The 26905-nt window shown below is 40.3% G+C and overlaps 1 protein-coding gene across 1 annotated transcript; it reads left to right on the forward strand.

Annotated features, from left to right (window-relative positions):
• Positions 1 to 208: 208 nt before the first annotated feature.
• On the forward strand, positions 209 to 26654 carry VPS36 (vacuolar protein sorting 36 homolog). The gene is made up of 14 exons (XM_039236088.1): positions 209 to 371; positions 6437 to 6505; positions 8614 to 8684; positions 11461 to 11575; positions 12649 to 12738; positions 13460 to 13546; positions 20253 to 20285; positions 20408 to 20485; positions 21138 to 21272; positions 22867 to 22932; positions 24320 to 24384; positions 25000 to 25084; positions 25997 to 26073; positions 26157 to 26654. The coding sequence occupies exons 1-14, from the start codon at positions 276 to 278 to the stop codon at positions 26248 to 26250; spliced, it is 1161 nt and encodes a 386-aa protein (XP_039092019.1). The 5' UTR covers positions 209 to 275; the 3' UTR covers positions 26251 to 26654.
• The last annotated feature ends 251 nt before the right edge of the window (positions 26655 to 26905 follow it).

Here is a 26905-nt window from a genome sequence, read left to right on the forward strand (position 1 = left end):
GGAAGTCCAAGCTGCGTCCTGGCCTTCCTCAAAACCCCTTGCAAGCTGCGGGTTCGTGCCCGGGCTGGACAGGGAGGGGACGACCCCGCCGGGCCGCCGGCTGACCGACCGCCAGGGGGCGCTCCACGCACGCCCCCAGGTTCCCGGGACACCCTCCCTCCCTGCCCGCCTCCGCCCCGCCCGCCGCCAGGGGGCGCGGCAGGCGACCCAGCGCGCGGCTCGCGGCCCCGGAGCGCCGGCGCGGGCGAGCGGCGGAGGCCGGCCTGGCGGCGGCCATGGACCGCTTCGTGTGGACCAGCGGCCTCCTGGAGATCAACGAGACGCTGGTGATCCAGCAGCGCGGCGTGCGCATCTACGACGGCGAGGAGAAGGTAGAGGCGGCCTCGGGGACGGGCGCGCGGTCTGGCCGGCCTGAGGGGCCCCGGCCCGGGTGCCGGGTCCGCATGCCGCGGCGCTCGGGCGGCCGCGCTCCGGCAGCGACGGGGACGGCCGACGGCTGGCCGGGTGCCTGTCCCTCGGGCCCGGGTCGCGCCGGGCTGCCGCGGCCTTTGTCGGGCTCGCCGGCCGGGGTGCCTCCCCGAGCCGGGGTGCGGCCGGCGGGCGTGCGGTCTGGCCCGGCGAGCGGCAGGGAGGGCGCTGCAGGGCTTTCTGAGAAGCGTGTCCGCGTCTCGCTGGTCGCCTTTCCCCTCCCCCCCGTTTCCTGGAGTGACTTAAGGAAGGGTCCAGAGCGTGTGTTTTGTAAGGCGATGTGGTAGGCCATGCCGTGTCCCCCGGGCGTAAACCTCCGGAGAGGCGCGTGCCGACCGCGACGAGTGTGACCAGCCCGGCGTGAGCGCCCAGGGGGACTTGCGTCCGACTGTTTCCGCCCGAGGAAGGGGCTCCGGCGCGGCCCGCGCTGCGCCCGCGGGCACATCCGCACTCCGGAGACGCGCGCCGGGGGCCGGGGGAGGCTGCTTTCCTCGGGAGGCGGGCGGCCCGGGAAGACGGTGGACAGACGTCCCGAAGACTGTCCTCCCTGTCGGGGCAGAGCCGGAAGGATTTAAAGGGGAAGGCTGGGGGGAGGGGGCGCTCCGTGCAGGGGAAGCAGGTGCCCTGGCGGTTAGTCCGGGGTGGACGTGACCCTGAACATCAGACTTGCCGGCATCAGCCGCAGCTGTTTGCCAGTGCAGCCAGGCCTTATCTTCTGGGGGGTCTGCCCCTTCACTCCCCTGCTCCAGGGGTCCGCAGGTCTCAAGGGAAGTGGGTTGGTTCCGCCACACACCAGGGGACTTTGGTCAGCAAGCAAAGAGTGAAGGCTTGAGACCGGTTAGGGGGCGGGGTTGGCTGTTACCAAACTACTAACCTGTTCTTGGATGAATTGTATAAGCTGGAATCAGAACATATTTAAAAACCCGCTTATTCACCAGGATTTTTAGTTTCCAGAAGTTTTCACTTGCCATCTTTCCTTCTTCGTGGTTTTATTAATGAAACTTCCTTCTGTCCTTTTGCGTTTTGTTCCTTGACTCATAGCGTTTCCTGGTCGGTGCTTGCAGAAGCCTGAGGCTTCTTCCTTCCTTCTAGGTCACTGAGGGCAGGGGTTACCCAGCTGTCTACAGGCACAGCTGACATAGGTGCTCTGCCTCCCTGAGGACATTTTCCACGTACAGAACCGCTTCCCTTCTCAAGTCAGGGCCTATTTCTTAAATAACTTGCTTGGTTTTACTCCATTTCCTGCCTCAGCACTGTTGTTAATTTGATCTCAATTGGGTTTGCATCTCTTGGTTGGAGTGACGAGCTAAATGTTTTGAACGAAGGTTACACCCTTGGACCTGTTTTCAATAGGAAGCCTAATCAAATCCCCTCCCACAGCTGGTTCATGCCTCCCTCTCAGACCTGAATGCTGACAGTGATAGATTGGTCTTCAGAAACTCAGCGAAAGACAGTCCGTGCTGGAAGTCACACTTTTGCAGAGCACCGCACTCTGTTGTTCTGTGTAATTCCAGTGTGCAAATTAGGAACATCTTGCCTGGCACATGATACAAGCATGTCTATTTAAGACAATAAAAAGTCAACACCATTAGTACCCGTGTATGAAAAACCATTGCTCAATCAATGAATTCTAGGGTTTCCGTTAAGTTTTTTGCCTATTTTAACGGACAAGTAGATATAGTTATCAGAGGATTCATAAAAAAAGTATTGGGAAAAATTTAGTTAAGATCCTTTGATCTCCCCAAGAATTCTTAGCTGTTGTAAAAGCTGGGGGCGGTGAGGGAAGGATGTGGGTGTCCTGAAATTGACGCGGAGCTCTAAGACAAGCTTGGTCACCACTGTGGTCCCCGAGCTGCATCTAATGATCACTTGCTGAGGTGTCCCCAGTGTGACTGAGGGCCACACTGATTCCGAGGGGAAAGCCCCATGTCCTGGCTTCCTCCGTCTGCTGGAAGGCTTCCAGACCTCCTGGAGTCTGAAGACTCTAGGAAGCTCCATATCACCCTCCAGATCTGGTCAAGTTCCCTTTCATATCTTTCACTGGCCGCCTGGGTCTAGGGCATCCCAGACCAGACTACTTGGCCTTCATAGCTTTGCATCCCAATGCATTCCTCAGGCGGGCATGCACCTGGCCATCTTACAGACCCGGTGGACGCTCCTGGAAGGCAGAGAGTGTGCCTTACTCATCCTTGTACCTTTTGGCTCATTGTAGGCGTGAAATACATGGGGGGGGAAAAAAAGACCTGAATAATTGAAGTGCCTACTATGTGCCAGGAGCTTCATGTACAATCTCATTTACTCCTATTACTGGGATATGAGGGGAACATTTTATGGATGAGAAAATAAGTCTTAGAAAGTGACTTGCCCACTCTCTCTATTGATCAGACTCCCAGAGGCTCTGCCTCGTCCACTGTGCTACGCTTCACGAATAGAGCAGTCACCAGTGCCAGACTCTTTCTGTAATGTTTCGTAGAGTGACTCCTCCCAAAGATGAGGACACTCAGTTGGCAATTAAGAAAACTGTGACCCGGCTGAGGTGACACACCTAGAGTAGACTGTGCCCTTCCCACTGCCCAAGCGTCTCCTGTGAATAAATGAGCGCCTGCCTGTTTCTACAGGCACAGTTTTCATGGGCCCATTATGACCACATAGTGTGTTTTCTTAAGCAGCATAGACAGGTCATTTGTTTAAATTCACAGAAGCTTCTGTAGCCTCAGCGAATTTAAAAATGAAAGCAGGTTCAGTAGTATTTAAAGTGGAAAGTTGGCAGCCTATACTGGGAGACTTAGAAAACGTTTATTTTCTTTCAGCCAGCTGTTTGACTTTTAGGGATTTACCCTTGGGAAGTAATCAGAGATGCATAAAAATAATAATGAATGAGGATACTCATCTCAGCATTATTTTATATATTATATATTATTACGTAGAGGGAAAATTGGAAGCAATCTGAGTGACCACCGTAGGGTTTTGTGAATTGAATAGGACATGGCTTAATCGGCATGAGAATTGCTAATGAGAGGCTACTAACTGAAAAAAGCTAGTTATACAACTATAAATATAATGGTTTAAGATTATTCACACATGCACACACATACACACACACTCTGGCTGTTATGATTAGAGTGATTTCATTTTCTTTTTCAGACTTACATTTTTTTTCCAGATTTTCTACACTGTATTACTTTTATAACAGAAAAATGTCAGAGCAAAGCAAAACAACACAGGGTAAGAGCTTATCCAGCAAATGCCTAAGTTAGATCAACTTGGAAGTAGTTAAAAATTGTTCTAGCTCTGAGGGGCAGGAGCAGACCAGCCTAAACTTGCCTATCAGGTTTAGCTCATAATCCCTTGGAATCCCTGAAGGGAACTCTTACACAATTTCTCCACTTGGAACATCAGCATTTTACATTTGCATATTGTTAATTGACGTAGGAATGGAATATATTTCTGCCTTCAGCTTTAAATTTGCATCCTTTATGCAGAATTTCAGTGAGAGAAAAGTGCATTTGCTTCATCAGAACTATTATGCTGTAAGGTAGCACCATGTACTCTCAAGTTGATAAAGTACTTGCTTTGGGGAAAGGGAAATCTTACTCATTGACAAAAAAGAGGTTTTAAAATTTCCTTTTTTCACGTTTATTTTTGAGGGAGAGAGAAGAAAGAGGAGGGGAGGTAGAGAGAGGAGGACAGAGTGTTCCAAGTGGGCGCCTCCCTGACAGCAGCAAGCCCCATGTGGGGCTCGAACTCACTAACCGTGAGCTCATGACCTGAGACAACATCATGAGTCAGATGCTTAACTGACTGAGCCACTTGGGCGCCCTTGTGTTACAGTTTTTCAAAACATTTTTTATATTATAGTTTGAGTAGAGGATACAATCCCATGACAAAAATTCAAAAACCACAAAACATATAAAGTTAAAAGTCTCCCTTTCACCTTGTTTCTTTGCTACTCAGTTCCCCCTCAGAGGCCACCAGTGCATCGTGCTAAAGAGCTGTGAATGTGTGTCACGCACAGGTATTTGTATAAAGTAAATTGTTTCCTTTTTTAAGATGTAAATTTGTAATATGCATACAGAGTTCTGAATCTTGCTGTTTTCACTTAATCTATGTGGACAATCTACCATATTTCATCTATTCTAAATGTCCACCCCCACACACACACATTTTAACAACCAGAATCAGGATGCATTTTGTAATCAGTGGCATCTTAGATTTTGTCAAATACATTATGAAGATAGAGTCTCCTGATTTCTTTTTAATGACTGGGTAGTAATTCATTGTGTAGATGTACATTTCTCTGTTGATGGTCATTTAACTTATTTCCTATATTTTACTTTTCACAAACAGCAGTGGATAGCCTAGTAGTGTATGATTATGCACATGTATGGATTCATCTGTAGGATAAATTGGATCAAAGGATATGTGTATTTGTATTTCTGATAGATAATAATCTATTGCTCTCCGTAGAGGTTGTCCCTCCAAGAAGGTGTGCAAGTGCTTATTTCCTTAATGCTTCACCTACATGCTGCTATCAAGCTTCTGGACCTCTGCCCATCTCCTGGGTGAAGGAGTGCCCTGATGTTCTCTTAATTTGCATTTTTCCTGTTATCTTTGAAGTGGGGCATCTATTAATGTGTTGAAGAGTCAGTGTAGTGGGGCACCTGGGTGGCTCAGTCAGTTAAGCGTCCGACTTCAGCTCAGGTCATGATCTCACGGTTCGTGGGTTCGAGCCCCGCGTCGGGCTCCGTGCTGACTGCCAGCTCAGAGTCTGGATCCTGCTTCAGATTCTGTGTCTCCCTCTCTCTCTGACCCTCCCCTGCTCACGCTGTCTCTCTCTCTCTCTCAGAAATAAATAAAACATTTAAAAAAAATTTTTTTAAAGAGTCAATGTAGTTCCTTTTATGTGAACTTTCTGTTAATAGTCTTTGCCCATTTCTCTAATGGATTACAGGCTATTTTTAAAAAGTGATTTGTGAGAGCGCTTTGTATGTTAAGGAAATTAGCCCTTTGTCTCTGATGTGAGTTATAGTTATTTTCCCCAGTCTGCCATCTTGCCCTTGGTGTTTTTTGCCACGAGGAATTTGTGTGCATGTGTGTGTGGAGTTTTTTTTTTTAACTTTAATATTTGATCTAGACTTTAGTTTGGTAAAGTATATTAGGTATAAGTCCAACGTTATCATCATCATCATCATTATTTTTCTCCTGGGGAACCCGGTTGTCCCAGTGCCACTGATTGCCTCTCCAGCCACATTAATTTTGTATGTTTGTGTCTATTTTCTTATTATTTAAAAATCATTTTAAAAATTATATAAGTGTTATATACAAATCCAATCTCATGGTAAAAAATTCAGTAATGAATTGGCTAGTTTTAAAAAGGAGGTCTTGGTTTCTCTTCTTCCCATTTCCTCACTCTTTCAAGATAATCATTGTTAACGGACCACTGTGTATTTCATTTATATCTTTTTTTTTTTTTTTACTACCTGTGCATGTGTGTGTGTGTGCGTGCGTGTGTGTGTGTATGTGTGTGTGTGTGCATGTGTGTCTCTCACATGTAGTTTAGGGGATATGGAGGTTATCTCTATTTCTGTCTGATTACATTGTATGTAATATGCTATAAATGTCTTTCTTTCCCCACTAACTCTGTCCTACAATTCTGTGATAGTCCATACAGCTATACTTCATTCTTTGTAACCTCTGCTTGGACCCCACAGTATGAATGTATCATACTTGATTTAACTACTACCCTCTTGTTGCTCATTTGGTTGTTTGCAATTTTTTCCTAATTTTATCGGGGCTGTATATATATAGCTTATGAAGTGTGTAGCATTGCTTCTCCTTAATTTGTGGTAAGCCTAATTCTCAAGTGTTTATTTATATGATTGATGTACTTTTGTGTAATTCACGAGGAAAAAGACCTGGAATGAATTGAGTGATATATCATTAATATTTTGTGATCTTGTCTTTCTAGATAAAATTTGATGCTGGGACCCTCCTTCTTAGTACACATCGACTGATTTGGAGAGATCAGAAAAATCATGTAAGATAATGGTATTTTTGGTTTTTTTAATCTATTCTAGGTTTTAAATCCCTGAAGTCTCTCTGTCTCTCTCTCTCTCTCTCTCTTTCTTTCTGTCAAAGCTAAATAGATGCAATAAATTTCCATTTTCACGGAGCACCTGGGTGGCTCAGTCAGTTAAGCATCTGACTTTTGCTCAGGTCATGATCTCACAGCCCGTGAGTTGTGGCTCCAAGTTGGGCTCTATGCTGACAGCTCAGAGCCTGGAGCCTCCTTCTCTCTCTCTGCCCCTCCCCTGCTTGTACACTCTCTCTCTTGCTCTCTCTTTCTCTCTAAAATAAATAGTAAGACATGAAAAAAATTTTTTTAAATTTCTATTTTCATAATGTCCAAAGCGTGTGTCTCATATGATCTCTCTGAATGGAGTGCAGATAGAGGAGTTAGGGGTTGTCCCTCATTCAACTCCGAAAAATCTGTAGTTGCTAAATAGAGAGAGACTCAGGGTCACTCTGTTTTTAAACCAATCAGAACCTACCGTATACCTGAATGTTCTGTGTGTAATGGCAGTATTTCTCCCACCTGTTGTCAAGGGTTCTCAAAACAACCTTCCTGACTGAGAATCCGGAGGATGGGTCTGCTGGGAAGGACATGCTTTTACCTAGATACTGAGAAGAATGGCCTCAAGGTCATTCAGCAAGAGGAGAAACCTCCCTGTGTTTTCATTTCCAGGGAGAACAAGTTATGTGTATAAAGCTATTTTTATTCTAAAGAGCTTTAATTGAAAGTGTGTGTGTGTATGTAAATTTCAGTGTTGTCAGTAAAATAAGCAATCTGTGTTATTTTCATAATTGCTGCCCCCTCTACCATGACATTTTAATTTTATAGGCAAACTATATACTGTACTGAGGTTCTTTAAAGGCCTCTAACGATTGCAAAATCTGACTCTTTTTAGCCCCCAAGAATCCGTTTTTGCTCCCTTTGTGGGGATATTGACCTTGTTGGAAAGGCACACCCTAGAAAAGAATTGGCCTAATTCTTTTAAAAGAAGTGTACATTTAGGAAAGAAACCTTTTTTGGAAGGGTAGATGTCCTGAAAACATATATTTGTAAATTAATCTTAGTTTAGTTTTTTGATTGTCAAATAAAGAGGCTAATTTAGAAACCCTTAGAACTATTAAATGCCAGTCATTTATAATAACTTAAAACTAAATGTACTAATGAAGGGAAGCTACATCAGTATTTTCTAGAAGAAATGATGAGTGAAGTATAGAATATTAGGGAAAAAAATCACCCATACAGCACACTCCTTCAGATTATTTTGATTTACCTGTTCTGCTTTTTTTGACTTCCATTTAAGAATATATTATATATAAAATGTTTTCATACAAATATTGCTTTTAAAAAGATGTGCCTACTGTAAAAAACAAAGCTAGTTACAGTTTCTTTCCAACCTCTAGTGTTCTTCCATGCAGCAAAATGCCACCACAGTACTGTTTCCATTCAGTTTTTCCTTCAGTTTACTAAGGAATAAAATCATGATTTTTAAAATTGTTTTTATTAAGCACCTTAAAGGTATGTAATGCTGTATTAAATACTATAAAACAAGGATTTCTGTTGAGTCTTTTTTTTTTAATGTTTATTTTATTTTATTTTATTTTTTTTTAAATATTTTCATTTATTTCTAGGAGAGAGAGAGAGAGAGACAGCGCGAGCAGGGGAGGGTCAGAGAGAGAGGGAGTCACAGACTGAAACAGGCTCCAGGCTCCGAGCTGGCAGTCAACACAGAGCCCGACGCAGGGCTCGAACCCACGAATCGCGAGACCACGACCCAAGCGAAAGTCGGACGCCCAACCGACTAAGCCACCCAGGCGCCCCTTTTAATGTTTATTTTTAAGAGAGAGAGAGAGAGAGAGACAGTGAGACAGCATGTGAGTGGGGGAGGGGCAGAGAGAGAAGGAAGAATCCAAAGCAGGCTCCAGGCTCTGAGCTGACAGCACAGAGCCAGATGCGGGGCTCAAACTCATGAACCTGAGAGACCTGAGCTGAAGTAAGGCGCTTAACCGACTGAGCCACCCAGGTGCCCCTCTGATGAGTCTTAAGAGTCATATTTTCTGTTGATTTCCTCCTAGGAGTGCTGCATGGCCATTCCTCTTTCCCACATTGTGTTCATTGAAGAACAGGCAGCTGGAATTGGGAAAAGGTGAGGTGTATATACTACAGTCTTTCTTTGCAAACTCCTTCCAGTCAAGCTGTTATTATTAACCTGGTAGATATATTGCTGTACCATGACTGCCCCTGTGGGAGTGACTCTAATGATTGTGTTTTGGGGCTTTATAAGTAGTAGTCATTGGTCAGGAACTCCCCTAAGACGATGTTTTCCTACATTAAACTCACGGATAAGTGGAAGTCATTCTTAAAGCACAAATCAAGTACTGAGGTTTGCTATATAATGTCCTTGAGTCAAAATAAATAAATGTCAACCAGCTGTGATTGCATGTATTTCCACAAACATTTGCTTTTGCATGTCTGTGTATGTAGTACTTAAAATCAGAAAGGACTCATCTGAGAAAAATGACTGGCTTTACTCCCATTTCTTTTTTCTTTAAAATTTTTTTAATGTTTATTTATTTTTGAGAGAGAAAAAGAACGTGAGTAGGGGAGGAGTAGAGAGAGACTGAGAGAGAGAGGGAGACACAGAATCCCAACAGGCTCCAGGCTCTGAGCTGTCAGCACAGAGCCCACCTGGGGCTCAAACTTGCGAGTGACGAGATCATGATCAAGGTGGAAGTTGGACGCTTAACCGACTGAACTAACCAGGTGCCCCTTACTTCCATTTCTAGATGATCATTAAGTTTCTCTACTTTGACTTTTTCAGATATCAGTGTTAAATAAAAGTATCATAATAGTTATTGTCCAAATTGGGACATTTATAAAAGTAATAGGGGTGCTGTTTTTAATTGGACCAAGGAAGCATAAAATGGGGACTGTTTTGGGCAAACCAGGACATGTGATCACCCTGGGTTAAAGCCACATGTTAAAATGTTTCTGTTTAATCAAGTACATCAAAAATTCTGGGTATATATTTTCAGTACATGTAATTGAGGGCAGCTTATGAGCAAATATTGCTGATAATTTTTTTTACCCCACGGGGGCCCATCTTGAGCGTTAGTATAGTTAACTTCAGTAGAGCTTAAGTGGATGTTGACCTTCACTGGAAATGCAGTGTGTACTTTAATTATAATGTAGCTAGCATGAAAGATTGCTTATTTGACATAAAAGAAACTGACCAACATTTCAAAAAGATTAATAAAGACATAGATTTTTAGAGTAGGCCATTTCTCTAATTTCTGTTTTTCCCCTTGTCATTTTTCTCCATCTCTTTAAGTGCTTCTTTTTCAAATGGAGGTATAATTACATACAACATTGTATGACTTTCAGGTGTAAAACACAACGATCCAATATTTGTATATATTACTCAGGTTCTACAAAGTAAAACTTTAAGATGTTCCAGATCATTTGAATTTTCTTCTGCTGTCTACCAAGGGAATCTAAACTGTAACAAAAATATTTAAAATATTTACTTGCCCTTTAGTGTCTTATTTTTAAGCATGTCCAATGAAGAACTTAATAATATGCCAGATTAACTTTTCTCAAATATTCTCTTTAGTTCTCAGCTCCTCCTCACCAAGCAATTACCATATTTCATTGATTCAAAGATGTATATATATAGTTTCACATTTTGATATCTCATAACCTGGGCGCCTGGATGGCTCAGTCAGTCGAGCATCTGATTCTTGATTTCGACTCAGGTCATGATCCCAGGGTGGTGGGATTGAGCCTTGTGTCAGGCTCTGTGCTGAGCATGGAGCCTGCTTAAGATTCTCTCTCTCTCTCTCTCTCTCTCTCTCTCTTTCTCTCCCTCCCTCACCCTCTCCCCCCCCACCTCCTCTCGCCTCTCCCCTCTCTTCTCTCTCCTCTCTCCTCTCTCTCCCTCTGCCCCTCCCAGATGCATGTGCTCTCTATCTCTTAAAAAATTTTTTTTTAAAAACCCCAAACATCTCATAACCCAAGATGCTTCTTTGTTTTGGTGGTTTTTCAACTTGAAATATGATAATTGAATGACCTGTGAAATGAATATACTTAAAAACTGGCCTGATCTTTTATGCTGACTTTGGGATTTTTAAACTTCATTTTCTATCATAGTCTTTAACTCTTTATTGGGTTTCCCTTGACAAAAAGCTAAATATCCGAGATATTTTGACTGAGTACTTTGGTTTTGCTAATTTGTGGAAGAAGATTGTTTATTGAGCAGGTTGGGGAAAAAGAGGATAAAAGGCTTATAAAACTGAACAAACATAGTGGCGATTTTAATAGCATAGAAGATACTGGTGGTCATAAAGATATGGTAGTTTGTGTTTCTGGAGCAGCAGCATTTGAGAATTACTTTTGAAGTTGGATTATTTTTTAGGTCATGCTGTTGATTGAGTGACATTTTCCAAATATTATATACCGTAGAATGTTAGTTTTGGATGGAGTTTTAACAAAATGTCAGCTGGCCGGTTTTATACAGATAAGTTTTCACCTTTTGTTTTTAAATGAGCAAGGTAGTATGCTTTGGCAGAAATTATAGGCCCCCCGGTAATCTCTGGGGATGACTCTGCATGGAAAACCCTAATCATAAACCAAGTAATAAACTATCCCAAATTTTGCAAACTTGTTTTGAACTTTTTTTTTAAACCACCTTTTTAATTCGTCTATGGAACTAGTCACTTGAACTTTTTGGTTCATAGCTTGTAAATTGTAAGTAGAGGTCTTTTTGAAAGGTTCATTAATACTGAAGTAATAAAAAATTTAAAGGAATTCCTTACAACATGTTCTACATGAATTTTAAAAGTGAACTGAAATATATTGAAAGTTATGAAAATAGAATTAGTGATTCTTAAAAGGTGATGAAATTCATTACACTTATTCCTTAGTGCCAAAATAGTGGTTCATCTTCACCCAGCGCCACCTAACAAAGAACCTGGTCCCTTCCAGAGTAGTAAGAACTCCTACATCAAACTCTCCTTCAAAGAACACGGCCAGATTGAGGTGAGCTTTTGTATGCATAAAGTTGGACTAGAAACGTGTACTTATGTGTATTTTTGTTGTTTGTTAATATGATGGAAATCCATATTATACAACACACCAGGTTTCACCATATTTTTACAACAAATTTTTTCTAATAGATTAAGCATTATCAGTAGAAAAATGAAGTTTAGGTTCCAGTGGGAGCAGGAAGCAGCAGGAGGGTGTAGTCACAAGGAAAAAGCAGAAGCTGGCAATATGCTAAGTCAAGCCATTCGGCCGCTAGTAAACTTTTCAGCGGTTTGGTTAAGGAGGTGGTTTGGTATAATGCAGTGAAATGGTAAACTATCTTGGTATCTGATAGCTCATCAGCCTTAAATCAGGCAGTCTTCACGGACTCTGCTGACTTCACAGATCTAATCACTTACCTACTTACTGCATGATATGATACTTTACAGGTTCTGATTAGTAAGTGACTATACAAGTATTCCTCAGACATTTACAAGGGTATGTTTATTGCCCCCATCGATATCCTAAATTATTTATAGGGTTTTTTTTTTCCTATAGCACCTCACCCAGTGCTCCTCACACAGTAGGCACTAAGCAAATATAGTGACTAAATATAGTCATGTTCACTGTAGTTAAAAAATATAGTTGATTTTCTGTGACTGTAGGGATATTTTGGCTCTCATTTCTGGCTTCACATTTTAACTAGACAAATTATTTTCTGCTTCCTTCACGGGTAATGGTTGTATATTTTTCTTGGCACTCTATCTGTTTCGCTATAGATTGAAAACAATCCACATATGCAGGATTGTTTAAAGTAAGTCTATTTATTCATTGTCAGTCATCTCTTTGTTGAGAATAGCTCACTCTATATAGAAGGTCAGTTTCTTTCTTCTTTTTTTTTCCTTTGTGCTTTCTGAAGCTGATCCAAGAAAAGAACTTCCTTTGGTTTCTTTTGATGTCTCTGAGAATTCTAGGCTTGTTGCAGATGACTGAACAGACCTTTCAACTAAAAAAATGTTAAGTAATAATTTGTACAAGGATACTATAACCTGACTGACTCATTTAAAGTGTATGTATGTGTGCAACAGTTTTACAGGCGTTTATCTGAGGAAATGACACAGAGAAGATGGGAGAATATGCCAGTTTCCCAGGCTTTACAAACAAATAGAGGACCCCAGGTATTGTTGAAACTGTTTTTTAACCCAGTGTTTTCAGTTCTGAACTTGCATCTTCATTAAGGGAAAAGATTTCTATGATTATAGAACTTGCAAGAAACAAAATCATGATACCCTGGTTAAACATTTATTTTCACAGAACTTAATTTAGTGCTCTGCACACAGTAGATACTTAGAAAAATAAATGACTACTTACCAGAGTAATTCTTGAGGTGGTAGAAGTTAGATTCCATTCACTACCTTCTGTTCTTCCTAATCAGTATAGCACAGAGAACAGACAGTGCCTCTGGGTGATGTTTTTCAGACCAGTCTAAATTCACCACCAACTCTGGACACTCAAACAAATGTGTGAAAGTACTTTGTATAATAACTGTCAAATACCAGAATTTTAACCGTAATTTCTTGAACGTTTGAGACCCTATTAAATATGACACCTATATAATAGTTTACCAAAGAACAAAAATGAGTTTATTTCTATCTAAAATACACAGTATATTATGCCACTTATTATTGTATATACAGTTTTTTTAAATGTTGATATGAAGATCATTGTGTATGACAAGAAACTGACAAATGTTTTGAAAGGAAACTAGATGTAATTGTATGCTGTTTTTCTTTGGTTCTTTGTGGGTCCTTTCCCGCCATTGAAAACACATTGTGGTGGGTTGCAAAAGACTGTGTCCTTCCTATTTTGTATGTTTTATTTTCCACTTTTGTTTCACAGCCAGGAAGAATAAGGGCTGTAGGAATTGTAGGCATTGAAAGGAAATTGGAAGAAAAAAGGAAAGAAACTGACAAAAACATTTCTGAGGTAACTCTTAACATAAGTTCCGGTCAGCTGTCTTTCAGCTATTTGTGTTTATTCTTTTCGATGTACCCGTGACTAATTCCAGTCTGTATGTTAGAATATATTTAGCTTGCCTGAAGCCACAGTCTCTTATTCCAGGTCTTCTTCTGGTTGGCATAAGTTAGCCAAAACATGTTTTAAAAACCTTTTCCAAAAAGAAATAAAAACAAAGTACAAATTTGTTTTCTCTGATGTTAGAAAACATGGTGGGTTGTTGTGAATAAATTTTAAAGTCTAGATGGAATTGAGTGGAGAATACTGCTAATGAATTCAGGGTCCTCTGTAGGATTATTTTGGATGCTTGGTTAACTTGTTGAGGGGAAAATGCTGTTCTGTGGCTGTTCACCTGGCTCGATACCACACAGTTTGATGCTGATGGCCACTCGAGGACCAGACGCAGAGATAGTGAGAATGGCTTGAACCAGCACATTATGTCCGTTGGGAGAACAACCCTGAGCATGTGCCTCACGTTTCTGAACCTTCATCATATATGAGGAAGTTCAAGTGCAAGGGAAAGAACTCTAATTAAGAAAACCAGTTATGCATATTAGATTCTGCAGTTAGTTAATACATCTGAACATATCATTTGTTTTCCTGTGTTTATAGAAAGATGGTCTTGGATTTTTATGAAATTACTCAATGAAGTAATTCTTTAGTTTATGATAATAGTTTATAAGTTAAATCCCATTGACTAGTGCTGTTCATAGAATTTCAAAGATGTATGTCAGTCGCTTAAAGTCTAAACTGCAGTTATTGAATACCTGTATTAATCAAAATTCTCCAGAGAAGCAACCAATAGGAGGTATATAGATATCAATATATAGACGTAGATGTCAATATATACCTTTATATTACGTTTTTCTGCGCGCGCGCACACACACACACACACAAAGACATGTAAATTTTTTTTAATGTTTATTTACTTTTGAGAGAGAGAGAGAGAAACAAGTGAGGGAGGGGCTGAAAGAGAAGGAGACAGAATCCAAAGCAGGCTCCAGGCTGAGCTGTTAGCCTGACACAGGGCTTAAACTCACAGACCGTGAGATGGTGACCTGAGCCAAAGTCGGACACTTAACCAACTGAGCCACCCAGATGCCCCCAAGGACATTTAACGTAAGAAATTGCTCATTTGATTGTGGGGATTGAAAAACCCCACAATCTGCCACCTGCAAGCTGGTGATCCAGGAAAGTTAGTGATATAAATTCTAATCTGAGTCTGAAGGCCTGCAAACCAGGAGCACTGATGGTTTAGGTCCAGTCCAAGGGCAGGGTAGGACTGCTCTCTTGGCTTAAGCAGTCAGGCTTAAGAAAGTGTGAGTTCTCCTTTCAAACTCCTTCAGGCCCTCTGTGGATTGGGTGATAGCCGCACACATTGAGGAGGGCAGTTGTGGGCTTCAGTCTACCATTTCAGAACCTCATGCGGAAAAACCCTCACAGACACATCAATCCCAGGTTTGATCCCAGGTTTGATCAAAAACCTGGGAACCTCGTGATCTGATCAAGTCAACACCTAAAATGAACCATCATAGTACCAATTCTGGGCCCACTAAGTTGAAAATAGAGATTATCATTGAGAAACCAAGGTCATTTGGCCTATTAAGTGCCCATGGTCTAGGTTTGGTGATCTCACATTTATGGTAACGTTGTATATGTTCCTCGGCTCTGTATTTCCCGAGAATTGGCAGCTGGATCAGAAGCTTGATCAGACTTCTGTTTGATCCCTTTGGTGAAACTAGCGATCATACTGTATTCTTCCCTCAGGAGGCACATCATGTCTCTGTTGATGATGTCGGCAGCTGTTCCTGTGCAGTGCATTGATCTTTCGGTTCATTGGTGGTGACAAATGGCAGTGTTCTAGGATTTATTTTTTATTTTTTAGTTGGAATACTTTTTGAAGAGATGCTTCCCTTCATCTATCTGACTACTCAGTGTTACAGTTCGTACAAGGCAAGATAAGTGACTTTTTCTTTGTCATCAGCATAATAAATTAGTTCCTCATCTTCCAATGGCAACTCATTAGAATTTTTTACGTATTATTGTGAATTCACAAATTATAACATATTTGATGGGTTTCAATCAATTGCAATTATTATCACGTTTAAAGCCCACATTATCCCATTTTTGGCCAGTGGGAGCCTCTTCGAGTTGGCTCCTGAGTATTTCTGATGTGACGGGTGGACCCTAATAGCTTCCCTACTGTTCAACATGACAAAGTTCCAGACCATCTTGTATGTTTCCTGCCCAAGATCTGTAGTCAGTCATTACCTGAGAAGCTCTGTTTGTTTTGTTTTAGTGGTAAATTGTATTTTAAAACTGCAGTCTGCCTGCTAGGACTCTATGTCTGCTGCGCTGATCTTTATTTGTAGGCCTTTATAGTCTAAAGAGCTAGGTTTCTTGTTTGTTTGTTTGTTTGTTTGTTTGGATGGGTTTTTTTTGAGTACAAGTGCCTCATGAGGTCATACTGATATTCCCTACCAAATAATGACTAAAACAGTTAAAAAGATTGTATGTGTGTGTGTGTGTGTGTGTGTGTGTGTGTGTCTATGTGAACTCCCCGTTATTCCCAATTTTAAAAGTCGATAGGCAATATCTGAAGTTCGAGCCACTCACTAGGTGTACTCTCTCCCTTCCAGCTCTCAGTGGGCCCCAGTTTTACAGGCAACTGACACCACCAGTTCTGATGTTGGCCTCAGATTTTTCAGAAAGTGCTCATGGAACAGTATTCCCTGAGTTCTGGCATGTTTGTGTTCCTCATACATGAAGTTAAAATCCTTGGCTCGCGTGTTCTTTCCTTGAATGCCTTTATTTAAAAAAAAATTTTTTTAATGTTTTATTTATTTCTGAGAGAGAGAGACAGCATGAAGCAGGGGAGGGTCAGAGAGAGAGGGAGACACAGAATCTGAAGCAGGCTCCAGGCTCTGAGCTGTCAGCACAGAGCCCAACGCGGGACTCGAACCCACGAACCGTGAGATCATGACCTGAGCCGAAGTCGGACGTTCAGCCGACTGAGCCACCCAGGCGCCCCATCCTTGAGTGCCTTTAATCAGTTACTTTCAGTTTTGTGTCTGGCATGAAGTGTTGCTGTCAAAGACTGAGGCTAATCTAATTCTTCGTCACCTTAAAGTCAGTATTTATCGTAAATGCCCAAAGTCTCCCCCTGCCCTTTTTTAAATAAAGCCCAGTAATTTTAGCAGAATGTGTTGATGTGTTAGTCATTCTGGTTTGTTAACAGTATGCTTTCAGGATTTGGTTCCAGAAATTGTTTCTTTTAATTTCAGGGGTTTTTTTTTTTTCCAGTTTTGTAATTTTTAATAGTTGTTTTGATTTTTTTTTTCCTCTGAGAGTCCTGTTAGCTCTATGTCATAGCTACTGCCTAACTTTACTGCTTGCGACTTTCTTTCAAACCCTTATCGCTTTCATTTGTTTCATTTAGAAAATTTTCCTCTTTTTAACCTGTTGTTTCTCTTAAGATACTTGCTGTCTGCTGTGTTTATTCACTTTTGCATTCTGTCTGATGTGGTCATTATTTCTGAAATGATTTTTTAAAAATTTTTTCATGAACCCTGTTGCCTCATTTGTGATTTATTTTGTCGACTCATGGCTTGTGTCATTTTATTAACATCTTCTAGCTCATGTTGAAATAACATCTTCTAGGGACGCCTGGGTGGCTTAGTCAGTTAAGCGTCCAACTTTCGCTTGGGTCATGATCTCGCGGTTCGTGGGTTCGAGCCCCGCGTCGGGCTCTGTGCTGACTGACAGCTCAGAGCCTGGAGCCTGTTTCAGAGTCTGTCACTTCCTCTCTCTCTGACCCTCCCCTGCTCACAATGTCTCTCTCTCTCCTAGAAATAAATAAAACATTAAAAATTTTTTTAAAAAAATAAAAATAAAATAAATTCATAAAATTCCAGCATTTTGGCACTAAAGGGGTTTTTACTATCCAGAGAAGTAATCGTCTCAGAGTTAGTGACTAGATTCGGAACCAGGGTTATGAGCACTCGGTCTTCTGATTTGCAGACCAGCATAGTCTACTATATCATGGCCACTCTCTCTGTCATTCAGAAGGTGCTATCACTGCCCTCTTTCAGTGACATTTATTGTCATCCTTTTGTGTGATACTTTTAGAGATGGCATGGAGCAGTGAACTAATTTTGAATTAATATTTTTCTGAATGGTGCCATACTAATTTGGTGTTCAAAATAATGTTTTGTTTTGTTTTGTTTTGTTTTTTTGGAGCGCCTGGGTGGCTCAGTCCGTTAAGCATCAGACTTCGGTTCAGGTCACGGTCTCACGGTTTCATGAGTTCAAGCCCTATATCAGGCTCTGTGCTGACAGCGCAGAGCTTGCTTGGGATTCTCTCTCTCTGTCCGTCACCTGTTCATTATGTCTCTCTCTAAATAAATAAACTTAAAAATATTTTTTAACTTAAAAACCCAAAATAATGTTTTTCTTAATTTATGAAACACTATTGTGATTCAATCTAATTTTCACGGAGTTGCATAGCTCAAAGGATTCAGTCCCATCATTGTGCTCTCTCATTGCAGGTCACTGATTTATTCAGCAGGTGGTCCTTGCTCTCCACTTTGTGCAAGCCCTGCATCAGATTGAGGTTTTAGATACTGTGATGATGCACCAGACAGGCAAGCAAACAGGCATGCTCTACAGAGGGAGAAATGCTGTGTTAGAGAAAATGGTGGTTGCAGCAGGAACACGTCATATGGCCTCTGACATCTCTGGGGTTCAGGGACGTCGTGTTAGCAAAAGTAACGGAAGCCAAGGCCTGAAAGTTTAGCAGGCACTAACAGAGGACTAGCGGAGATAAGAGGATCCAGGTAGAGGGAACAGAGTATGTAAAGGTGCAAAATCAAGGAAACTGAAACAGAATATTCAAGAATATAATAATAGTCACTAAAGCTACTAACCAAAGTACTGACTGAAAACAAGAAATAATGCTATAAATCAGCATAGGAGGGTACTTTTAAAGCAGATGCCATTTTATTTTTCATTGGAGTGGAAATTTGTGGACTTGGTAGAGGATAGAAAGTTCTATAAACTGATGGATAAAATAACAGAAAGGGCAAATGCATCTGTTTTGCATTTGTACATTGCTTTAATTTTCTTGTAGGTAGTTTTTCTGCCTATTTTTGTTGCTTTAATTTTCTTGTAGGTAGTTTTTCTGCCTATTTTTTGGATAATTGGCTAATTCCTTTAATTTTAAAATAATAATATAGATAGAAGTGAGGAAAATTTCATTTGTGTTTTACGATTACTTAAAATATAGATAATTCTTCTAAGACACTAAAATATTTGTATTTATCTTTTACGGACTGTAAGCAAGAGGGCTAATTTATGTATCCTGTGTGGACTCACTATTACTTTTAACACATTTTTTCCATGAAAATGTAACCTAGTAAATAAAGTGATTTATCGTATAAAAATTTTTTAAAGATGTTGCCTTATTAGTGTTCCCTCTCCAGCTCTAGGAAATCTATTATTTTGTATATTGAAAGTAAAACTCGAAGTGTGTAAAGTGTTTGTGATGTTTTATTTTTGAAAACTACGCTGGGGTGTGATTTGCCCTCCATTTGAATGTTAGCGTTAACTTAGTTTCAGAGCTGGTGCCCAGAGTTTCCCACAAAAGGTTTCCTGCATCTGCTGGTTGTTGCTGATAAGAATCCAAAGTTTAAGCCTTTTGTTTATCTGAGGAAATTCCTGTTAGGTGTGTGCACATTCCCCTTTGTTTTCAGTATTAGCCTTAGCAAGTCTGGCCATAAGAATCTTACACAACACTCTATTCTTTCAGTAAAACCCTTTTTGCAGATGGGGGATGCTTTTCTGCATGTAATTAAGATGGGCGTGGGCTAATCAGAATCTGTTGACCATTATTCTGTATGAACCAAAAGATTCTTCAGTTAATGAGAAGTTGCTTAATTGGCTCAAAAATAACATCTGTGCACATCAGTTGGCAGATGTTCTTCATTGGAAGTGTATTTTTGGCGATACGAAATAAATTTACTATAAAAATGTCTGATTAAAGTTTGAAGAGGCCTTTGAAGTGGATAGTCATTGTAGTAAATCGGACAATTGATGGGTTTTATTTAGGTGTATTTTGGTGGTATTTGGCTGTTTTTCTTTTGTGATACCCACTACATCCAAAGCTACAAGTATAAACTCTTCAGTATTTAGAGGCTGAGTTTCAGTTAAATCACACCTGCTATTAAAGCCAAAATTGTTGTGCCTACAGAAGTATTCTGGCAGCTGTGCACTGCCATTTTCAACTAGGAAAGCTTTACAATGCCCTTGATTCTGGCCCTCCTGTCAGGAAATGGTTTTGGCAAAAACCAGTGACAAATTCTCTTATGGGAAAGCACAGTAAATAATACTTTCTGAACGATTTAGTACTTATGTCACCTTTTGTGTTTTTAATCAGTAATAACATTTTTCTTTGAAAATTTGAAAGGCTATTTTTTGCAGTTTGTTTTGAAGAATTTACAGTTTCTTAGCTAAACTGAATCCTTAGAATAAGATAGGCTTATTATATAAATATTTCTATAAATTGATATTTGTAAGAAGTTTTCATAAATTTTGGTCAAAGGGAAGAAAATAGAGTGCTCCATTGCTTTAAAACATCTTGATTCTTTATATTCCAACAAAAACTCATTTCTCATTTCAGGCCTTTGAAGACCTCAGCAAGTTAATGGTCAAGGTATATGTAATTTATACCTATTAAATTCTTACCAATTTTGATACAATTTTTGAAATTGTTTTGTTAGCAGACACTTTGGGGACTTTTTTTTTTTTTCCAATCTTTTACTGTTCTCTTCACAGGCTAAGGAAATGGTGGAATTATCAAAATCAATTGCTAATAAGATTAAAGACAAGCAAGGTGACATCACAGAAGATGAGGTAAATTGGTTGCTTTTTAAGGCATTAGATACCAGGTTACAGAAATAACACAGTGATGTTTCAGTGGTTTAGCAGTTTCTTTCTTAATATAGTTTTCTTTTAGGACTTGCAAATATATGAAAGTGCTAAAGAAAAAGTCAACCATAAAAACTTTGTTGATTATAGTAGGATTAAAGGATACTTCAGTACTTTCTTTTGGAGTGTGGAAAAGAGAACAATTAAAATGTGGAAGGAGTAGGGTTTTATACATATCCATAAGTTGGATGTTTGTTTCAGTAAATTTCAGAACAATCTGATCACAGCCATTGCCCTTTCTAAGTTTTTGGCTCTATCATTTGGTTGGCATTAAATATAGCATAGTTGTTCCCTAGCCTCTTCTCACACCAAACTTGTGAGTTCAGTGGAGTAGGAGATGTCAAGATGGGAGAAAGAAGAAGAATTCATTTCACGCAGGGAGCTACTAGAAATCCACTTTCTTAGAATCCACACTATCAAAACACAGTAGAAGAAATGGGTAGATACAGATATAATTGAGTAGGATTGAATTTACGATAGAAAGATTTCAAATGTTGGGATGGGAAGACTAATCCTGCTTATTAGTCTTTTTTTTTTTCTTATTAGTCTTTTTGTACATTTTCTCCTCTTATTATAGACCATCAGGTTTAAATCCTACTTGCTGAGCATGGGGATAGCTAACCCGGTCACCAGGGAGACGTGCGGCTCGGGCACACAGTACCACATGCAGCTGGCCAGACAGCTGGCTGGGATACTGCAGGCGCCGCTGGAGGTAACACAAAACCTGAGTGGTCTCTTTCGGTTGTGTTAAATTATATCCATATGGTCAGAAATTTTTAACTTCTTTCATTGTATGGTTACTATTCAACCAAGATGGTATTTTTTTTGTTGTTCAGGAATATTAAATTAGTGGTTTTTTTGTCAAAATGCAAATTATTTTCAGTTTCCACTTCAGATAATCTGTAACTTCCTAAACCCATTTGATACGAAGTTTTTCTTATCTCTTATTTTCAAAAGGAAACATGATCTCTGCATGTTTCCATATATTTCTATATATCTAGTCGGAACATACAGTGTACTGTTAATAATTTCAGAATACAGATATATCTTCTAACATGAGTCAGGCAATCCAACTTTTACTTATTAAAGCACTCATATTAAGAAGTATTTCCAACATGACAAAATGAGAATAATATAATGAATCCCTGCATACCCATCATCTATGTTTATCTGTAAACAGTGTCCACTCGAAATTATTTTAAAGCAGGGGCGCCTGGTTGGTTCAGCCAGCTAAGTGTCCTGAGTCTTGATTTCAGCTCAGGTCATGATCTCACAGTTGGGGAGTTTGAGCCCCGTGTAGGGCTCCACACTGACAGTGCAGAGCCTACTTGTGATTGTCTCTCTCCTTCTCTGCCCCTCCCTTACTCACGGGCCCATGCACATGTGCTCTCAAATAAACAAATGAACATTTTAAAAATCTTATTTTAAAGCAAATCCCAGACATCACATCATTTTATCTGTGAAGTTTTCAGTATGTAATTACAATGATAAAGATGCCTTTAATATAATTATAATCCCATTTCACAAATTAAGAATTAAAAATTATTTTCAACGTAATCAAATATCTTCTTACTGTTCACATTTTTTCTTATAGTTAGTTTGTCAAATTAGGATACATTTTAGTTGGTTGATTTGCCTCCCGGGTGGTTTTCTGTTGTTGTTGTTTTTTTTAATTCCTTGGATTTCCCCTTCTCTTTTTTTCTCTCCCATAAAATATATTTATTGAAGAAATGAATGATTTTTCTTATAGAGTGTCTTAGAGTCTGGATCTGGCTGACTTGTATGTTAACATCCTTCCCCGCCTTATATATTCCCTGTAGACTTGGTAGTTATATCTAGAAGTTCTTTTTTTTTTCCTGCTAGATATTTCATAGAGGGTGCTGTGCATTTCCATTAGGAGGTACGGAATCTCTGTTTGTCTTTTTTTCTGTGATGTTAGCAGCCACTAACAGTCACTGTCTAGATCTGTTACTTCATTAAGGATTACAATGGTGATATTCCCATTTAATTCTATAATTTTTTCACTTGTAATAATTCAAAACATTTAAATATACTTTTTGAAACTTGATGTAGAGGCCCTCTTTTCATTTATGTAAATGTTGAAACACTAATAATGATGCTAAAGTCCAAATACTGAATTTGAAATGGGTAATGGTATCTGACTAGGTTTTCCTGTGTGCGAATTTAGTTTTTAAAACGCCTCTTGGGGAATTTTATGAATCTTGATTTCACTCTGCTTATGATTTCTGTTAAGAAATGCTAACCTGTGTGAATTATAATACTTTTTAAATTTCATATGTTAACAGGAACGAGGGGGAATCATGTCACTTACAGAGGTGTACTGTTTAGTAAACCGAGCTCGTGGAATGGAGGTAAGAATAGAACATGTAGATATTCTTTTAACTAAATATAGACTTTCTTAATATAATACAAGTTCCCCTACAGTGATTACAATTTGAGGAAGGGTTGAGAATATCAAAACCATCTGAGAAGCAGCACAGTGCAGTGACAAGAATGCTGTCCTGCCCTGGGGATCTAGGAGGTACATGCTTCTCCTGGTTTTGCCAGTGGCGTGCTGAGTGACCTTGAGCAGCTTACTTGACTTCACTGAGACTCGGTTTTCCTACCTCTAAAACAAGGATTTGGACTGATAGATACCTTCTGGCTTTAATATTCTGTGTTTGTATTGTGATTAGCAAGGTCATGAATGATGCCTTCTCCCTGTGACAGTCTGGACTAAGCTGGGTGGGTTCAGGTTGCCTGTAGAGAAACAGAGGGAAAGCTGCCCTCTGCCTTCGGCCCTGAGTCAGCCGCGGCTGCTCTTCAACTCTCATCGCCCCTTCACGCCCACGGGTGTGGGGTCCGTGTGCTCTTCATGCCCTTCAGTCAAACGGTTTTGTGGTGTCAGCAGTCACCTCTGTGCGGAGAACTCCTACATCTCTCAGGCACCCACCCCCAGCAGTCCCAGGTCCACGAGGGAAGCCTCTGCTCTGTTTTAATTTGGCTACCCAAGCACTCTGCACACATTACCTCATTTATCGTCCCAGGACCTCAGTGAGGCAGCGTCTTTGCTGTCCCCATCTTGGGGATAATATGAGGATGAGGAGCTTGAGGCTTCCAGAAATTAAATGATTTGACCAAGGCTGCATCTAGAAACACAGGTTTGACAGGCATTTGGGCCCAGACTGGGCCTGTGACTCAAAGCTGTACATGCCAACCACCAAGGCGGGCTGATTCTTTAAGGTTGCGTGAGTCTGGAAGGGTGGCCGCCAGCCAGCTACATGTGACGACTTTGAACTTGAAATACAGTTAATCCAAACTGAGATGTGCTGTAAGTGTAAATTACACCCCAGATTTAGAAGACTCAGTAGAGGAGAAAGAAATGTTAAGTATCTCATTAATAATTTTTATATTGATTATATGTTCATGTTTTAGATTTATTGGCTCAAATAAAATACATGTATTGAAATAAATTTCACCTGTTTCTTTTTACTTTATTAATATGACTACTAGAACACTTAGAATTACATATACGGCTTGCATTGCTTTCTATCGGATAGCACTGCTTTGCTCCTTTGTTAATCCTTTTTGCCTTATGGCGATTAAGCCACGTAAAATCCTTGATAAGTGATTATTTATTTATTTATTTTAAATGGAGAAAAAAAATAGACTCCACACCCACCATGGGCCTTGAACTCTATTAATCTGTAGCACCACTCTATTAATCTGTAGTATAAACCGGGTTTCTTTTCCTCTTAGTTGCTCTCACCTGAAGATTTAGTGAATGCATGCAAGATGCTGGAAGCACTACAGTTACCACTCAGGTAAAAGAACCTCTGCAGGAAGCTTGCCAAGTCCAGCCACCGCTCCTCACACAGTAGACAGGAAAACCCTGCCGGGTCTGCCCGCACAGGTCTGTGCGTGGTGAGCCAGCCCCTTGCCCCTCTGGGCATCTCCCACGTGCCCACAATTCACCTGTCCTCCAGCTTCCCTCCTTATCGGAGCTGTATGTACATGGCCTGAGGGGCGAGTGGGCCAACGCTTGTTGCTTTGGGGGCAGTGAAATAAGAATGCGGGCTCCCCTATGAGGTCAGAATACCCAGCCCCTCTGCTAGACATCCTGGGCTCGTTTCTGGAGATTTAAAACTACAGATGTTCAGTTGTGAATTATATTTTCCTCCCTTCAGATTAAAAAAACAAAAGTGCCAGACATATTTTGTTTAGCCTGTGGATTCCAGTTCATAATGTTATTAACTGTATTTATTCATGAGCTTCTCAGTTATGCTATAATTGCCTGTGGTTGTTACATTTTAGATGCTGTTTTGTGTTAATACTGCCTGCATGCCCGGGCATAGAAGAAAGTACAGGATATTTGCACCTCCTTAGTGGTTGAAGATCCTAGATATTCACAGCTTGGTTTTCCCATCTGCGGTTTTTAGGCTCCGAGTTTTTGACAGTGGCGTCATGGTGATTGAGCTTCAGTCCCACAAGGAAGAGGAAATGGTGGCCTCAGCCTTGGAGACAGTATGTGAACCCAGTTTCCTCATTAGTCTGCCCACCAAGACCTGAATCCTTAGCAACTTGAGAAACAGGATTTCCTTTTGAATTTAATTTTTCTAAAAAGTAATGTTTGTAGACCCAATTAAAAACACCTATTATTAACAGTGAATGAATACTAATCAAAATGATACTTTTAAAGCTTTTTGAAGCTTGCCAAGGAGAATTAGAATTAGTGAGGTGTTATCTTTTTGTTCGAAGCTCAGTCTTGTGGACAGGTTTTTAGCTTTGTTCATCAGAATTTACCCTTGATTGAACTTTTTCTTCTAGTACCACATACGTAAACAGTGTTATAAACAGTATTGTAAAACATCACAGGTTGTTTTATGAAATAATTGCTTCAAAAAATATTAAAAGCAACTGTAGTTTAGATGGATCTTACTGGCCAAACTGCTGCTATTACTCATTAGGAGACTTGAAATATTACTGCCTTCATGGCCTCTGTGGTGAGCCTGTTTAATTTAAATAACTCAAATTCATTACATTTATTTTAAACCAGATGAAAACCTCAAGACTATAGGATATTTTTACCATGTATTGTAAGCTCCTTTCCTGGAACATGCAGTATGCACTCCACTAGAATTTGTTATATGTTCCTTTTCAGAATATCAAGAGTTATTTTTGGGGTTTAGTGCAGTGCCTTTGTAACTTTCTAGAGGGCTTCATGATGTCTTAGGCTCTGCTGTATTTGTTCTGGGTTCTTCCACATTTGTAGAATTGAGCATTAGTGAAGAAAATTTAGATCTATATTGAATATTCTTTGAGTTTTATTAGGCAATTCAGAATATTATTTCCTGAGTATAATGGTAGACGTTCTCCCTAGGTTAGTACCTAGGTGGCCAAGTTATCACTTTTTTTTTTCTGCTGTGTTTCTGTTAGGTTTCAGAAAAGGGATCCCTAACATCAGAAGAGTTTGCTAAGCTGGTGGGAATGTCTGTCCTCCTGGCTAAGGAAAGGTAAGCGAGTCCTTGCTCTTCCTTACAACTCTGTTTGTGTTTCTGAATGGACAGATGATTGTGGTTTTTCCCTTGATTCCTAGGTTGCTGCTCGCAGAGAAGATGGGCCACCTTTGCCGAGATGATTCAGTGGAAGGCTTGCGGTTTTATCCAAATTTATTTATGACACAGAGCTAAGGGTTTTGTATTTAAAATACTTCTTGTCCATATACTTGTATCATGTAGAGGTTGTATGACATTCAGCTCAGAGTAAACCTTGATGAACTGAGAATTTCTGGAACTTTACACCATAATAGAATACCCTTCTAATTTCTCCCAAATATTATGGTCCCGGAAGTTTACTTAGGATAAATATAGGAAAATACAGAAAACTGAATGCCACAGTGAGTTTGAAATCATGCTACAGCTGTATAGAACCTTCTATGGTGAATTTTAACGTGATCCTCAAATCTGATTTTTTAAAAAAGGGAAGTTTTTAAAGAAGGGAAGAATGGGGGAAGACGTTGCGTGTTTGGACAGGTTAGATCATTTTTCTGGTGTGACTAAAATTCCCCGAATTATAAACAAAGTTTTTCTCTGTATCGAGTGTGCCCGTTATGGGAGAGGGTCATGGAGCAAGTCCTACGTACAGTGCAGTGTAGGACCTGGCAGCACGGGAGCGGAACCTGAAACCACGGATCGCCACGCGAGGCTTCTTCTGAGTGAGGGCTTTTCTTTAGAAGCTTGTCTTCAGCAGACACCTGAAAAAAGGAGAGAATTGTATTTGACTTACGTATATATAGTCTGACTAGGTTTTTTTCCCCAAGAAATGATTTCATAGCTGGCATTTAAA

The sequence above is a fragment of the Hyaena hyaena genome, unplaced genomic scaffold, assembly GCF_003009895.1.
Source record: "Hyaena hyaena isolate Hyena2069 unplaced genomic scaffold, ASM300989v1 scaffold_106, whole genome shotgun sequence".
Taxonomy (NCBI): Eukaryota; Metazoa; Chordata; class Mammalia; order Carnivora; family Hyaenidae; genus Hyaena; species Hyaena hyaena.

Bases quoted from the DNA above. Each gene is read 5' to 3' on its own strand.
- VPS36 (XM_039236088.1), top strand. From the start codon at position 276: ATGGACCGCTTCGTGTGGACCAGCGGCCTCCTGGAGATCAACGAGACG. The intron at 11,576-12,648 runs GTGAGCTTTTGT...TGTGTGCAACAG, and splicing joins AAGAACACGGCCAGATTGAG to TTTTACAGGCGTTTATCTGA. The intron at 13,547-20,252 runs GTAACTCTTAAC...TTCTCATTTCAG, and splicing joins CTGACAAAAACATTTCTGAG to GCCTTTGAAGACCTCAGCAA.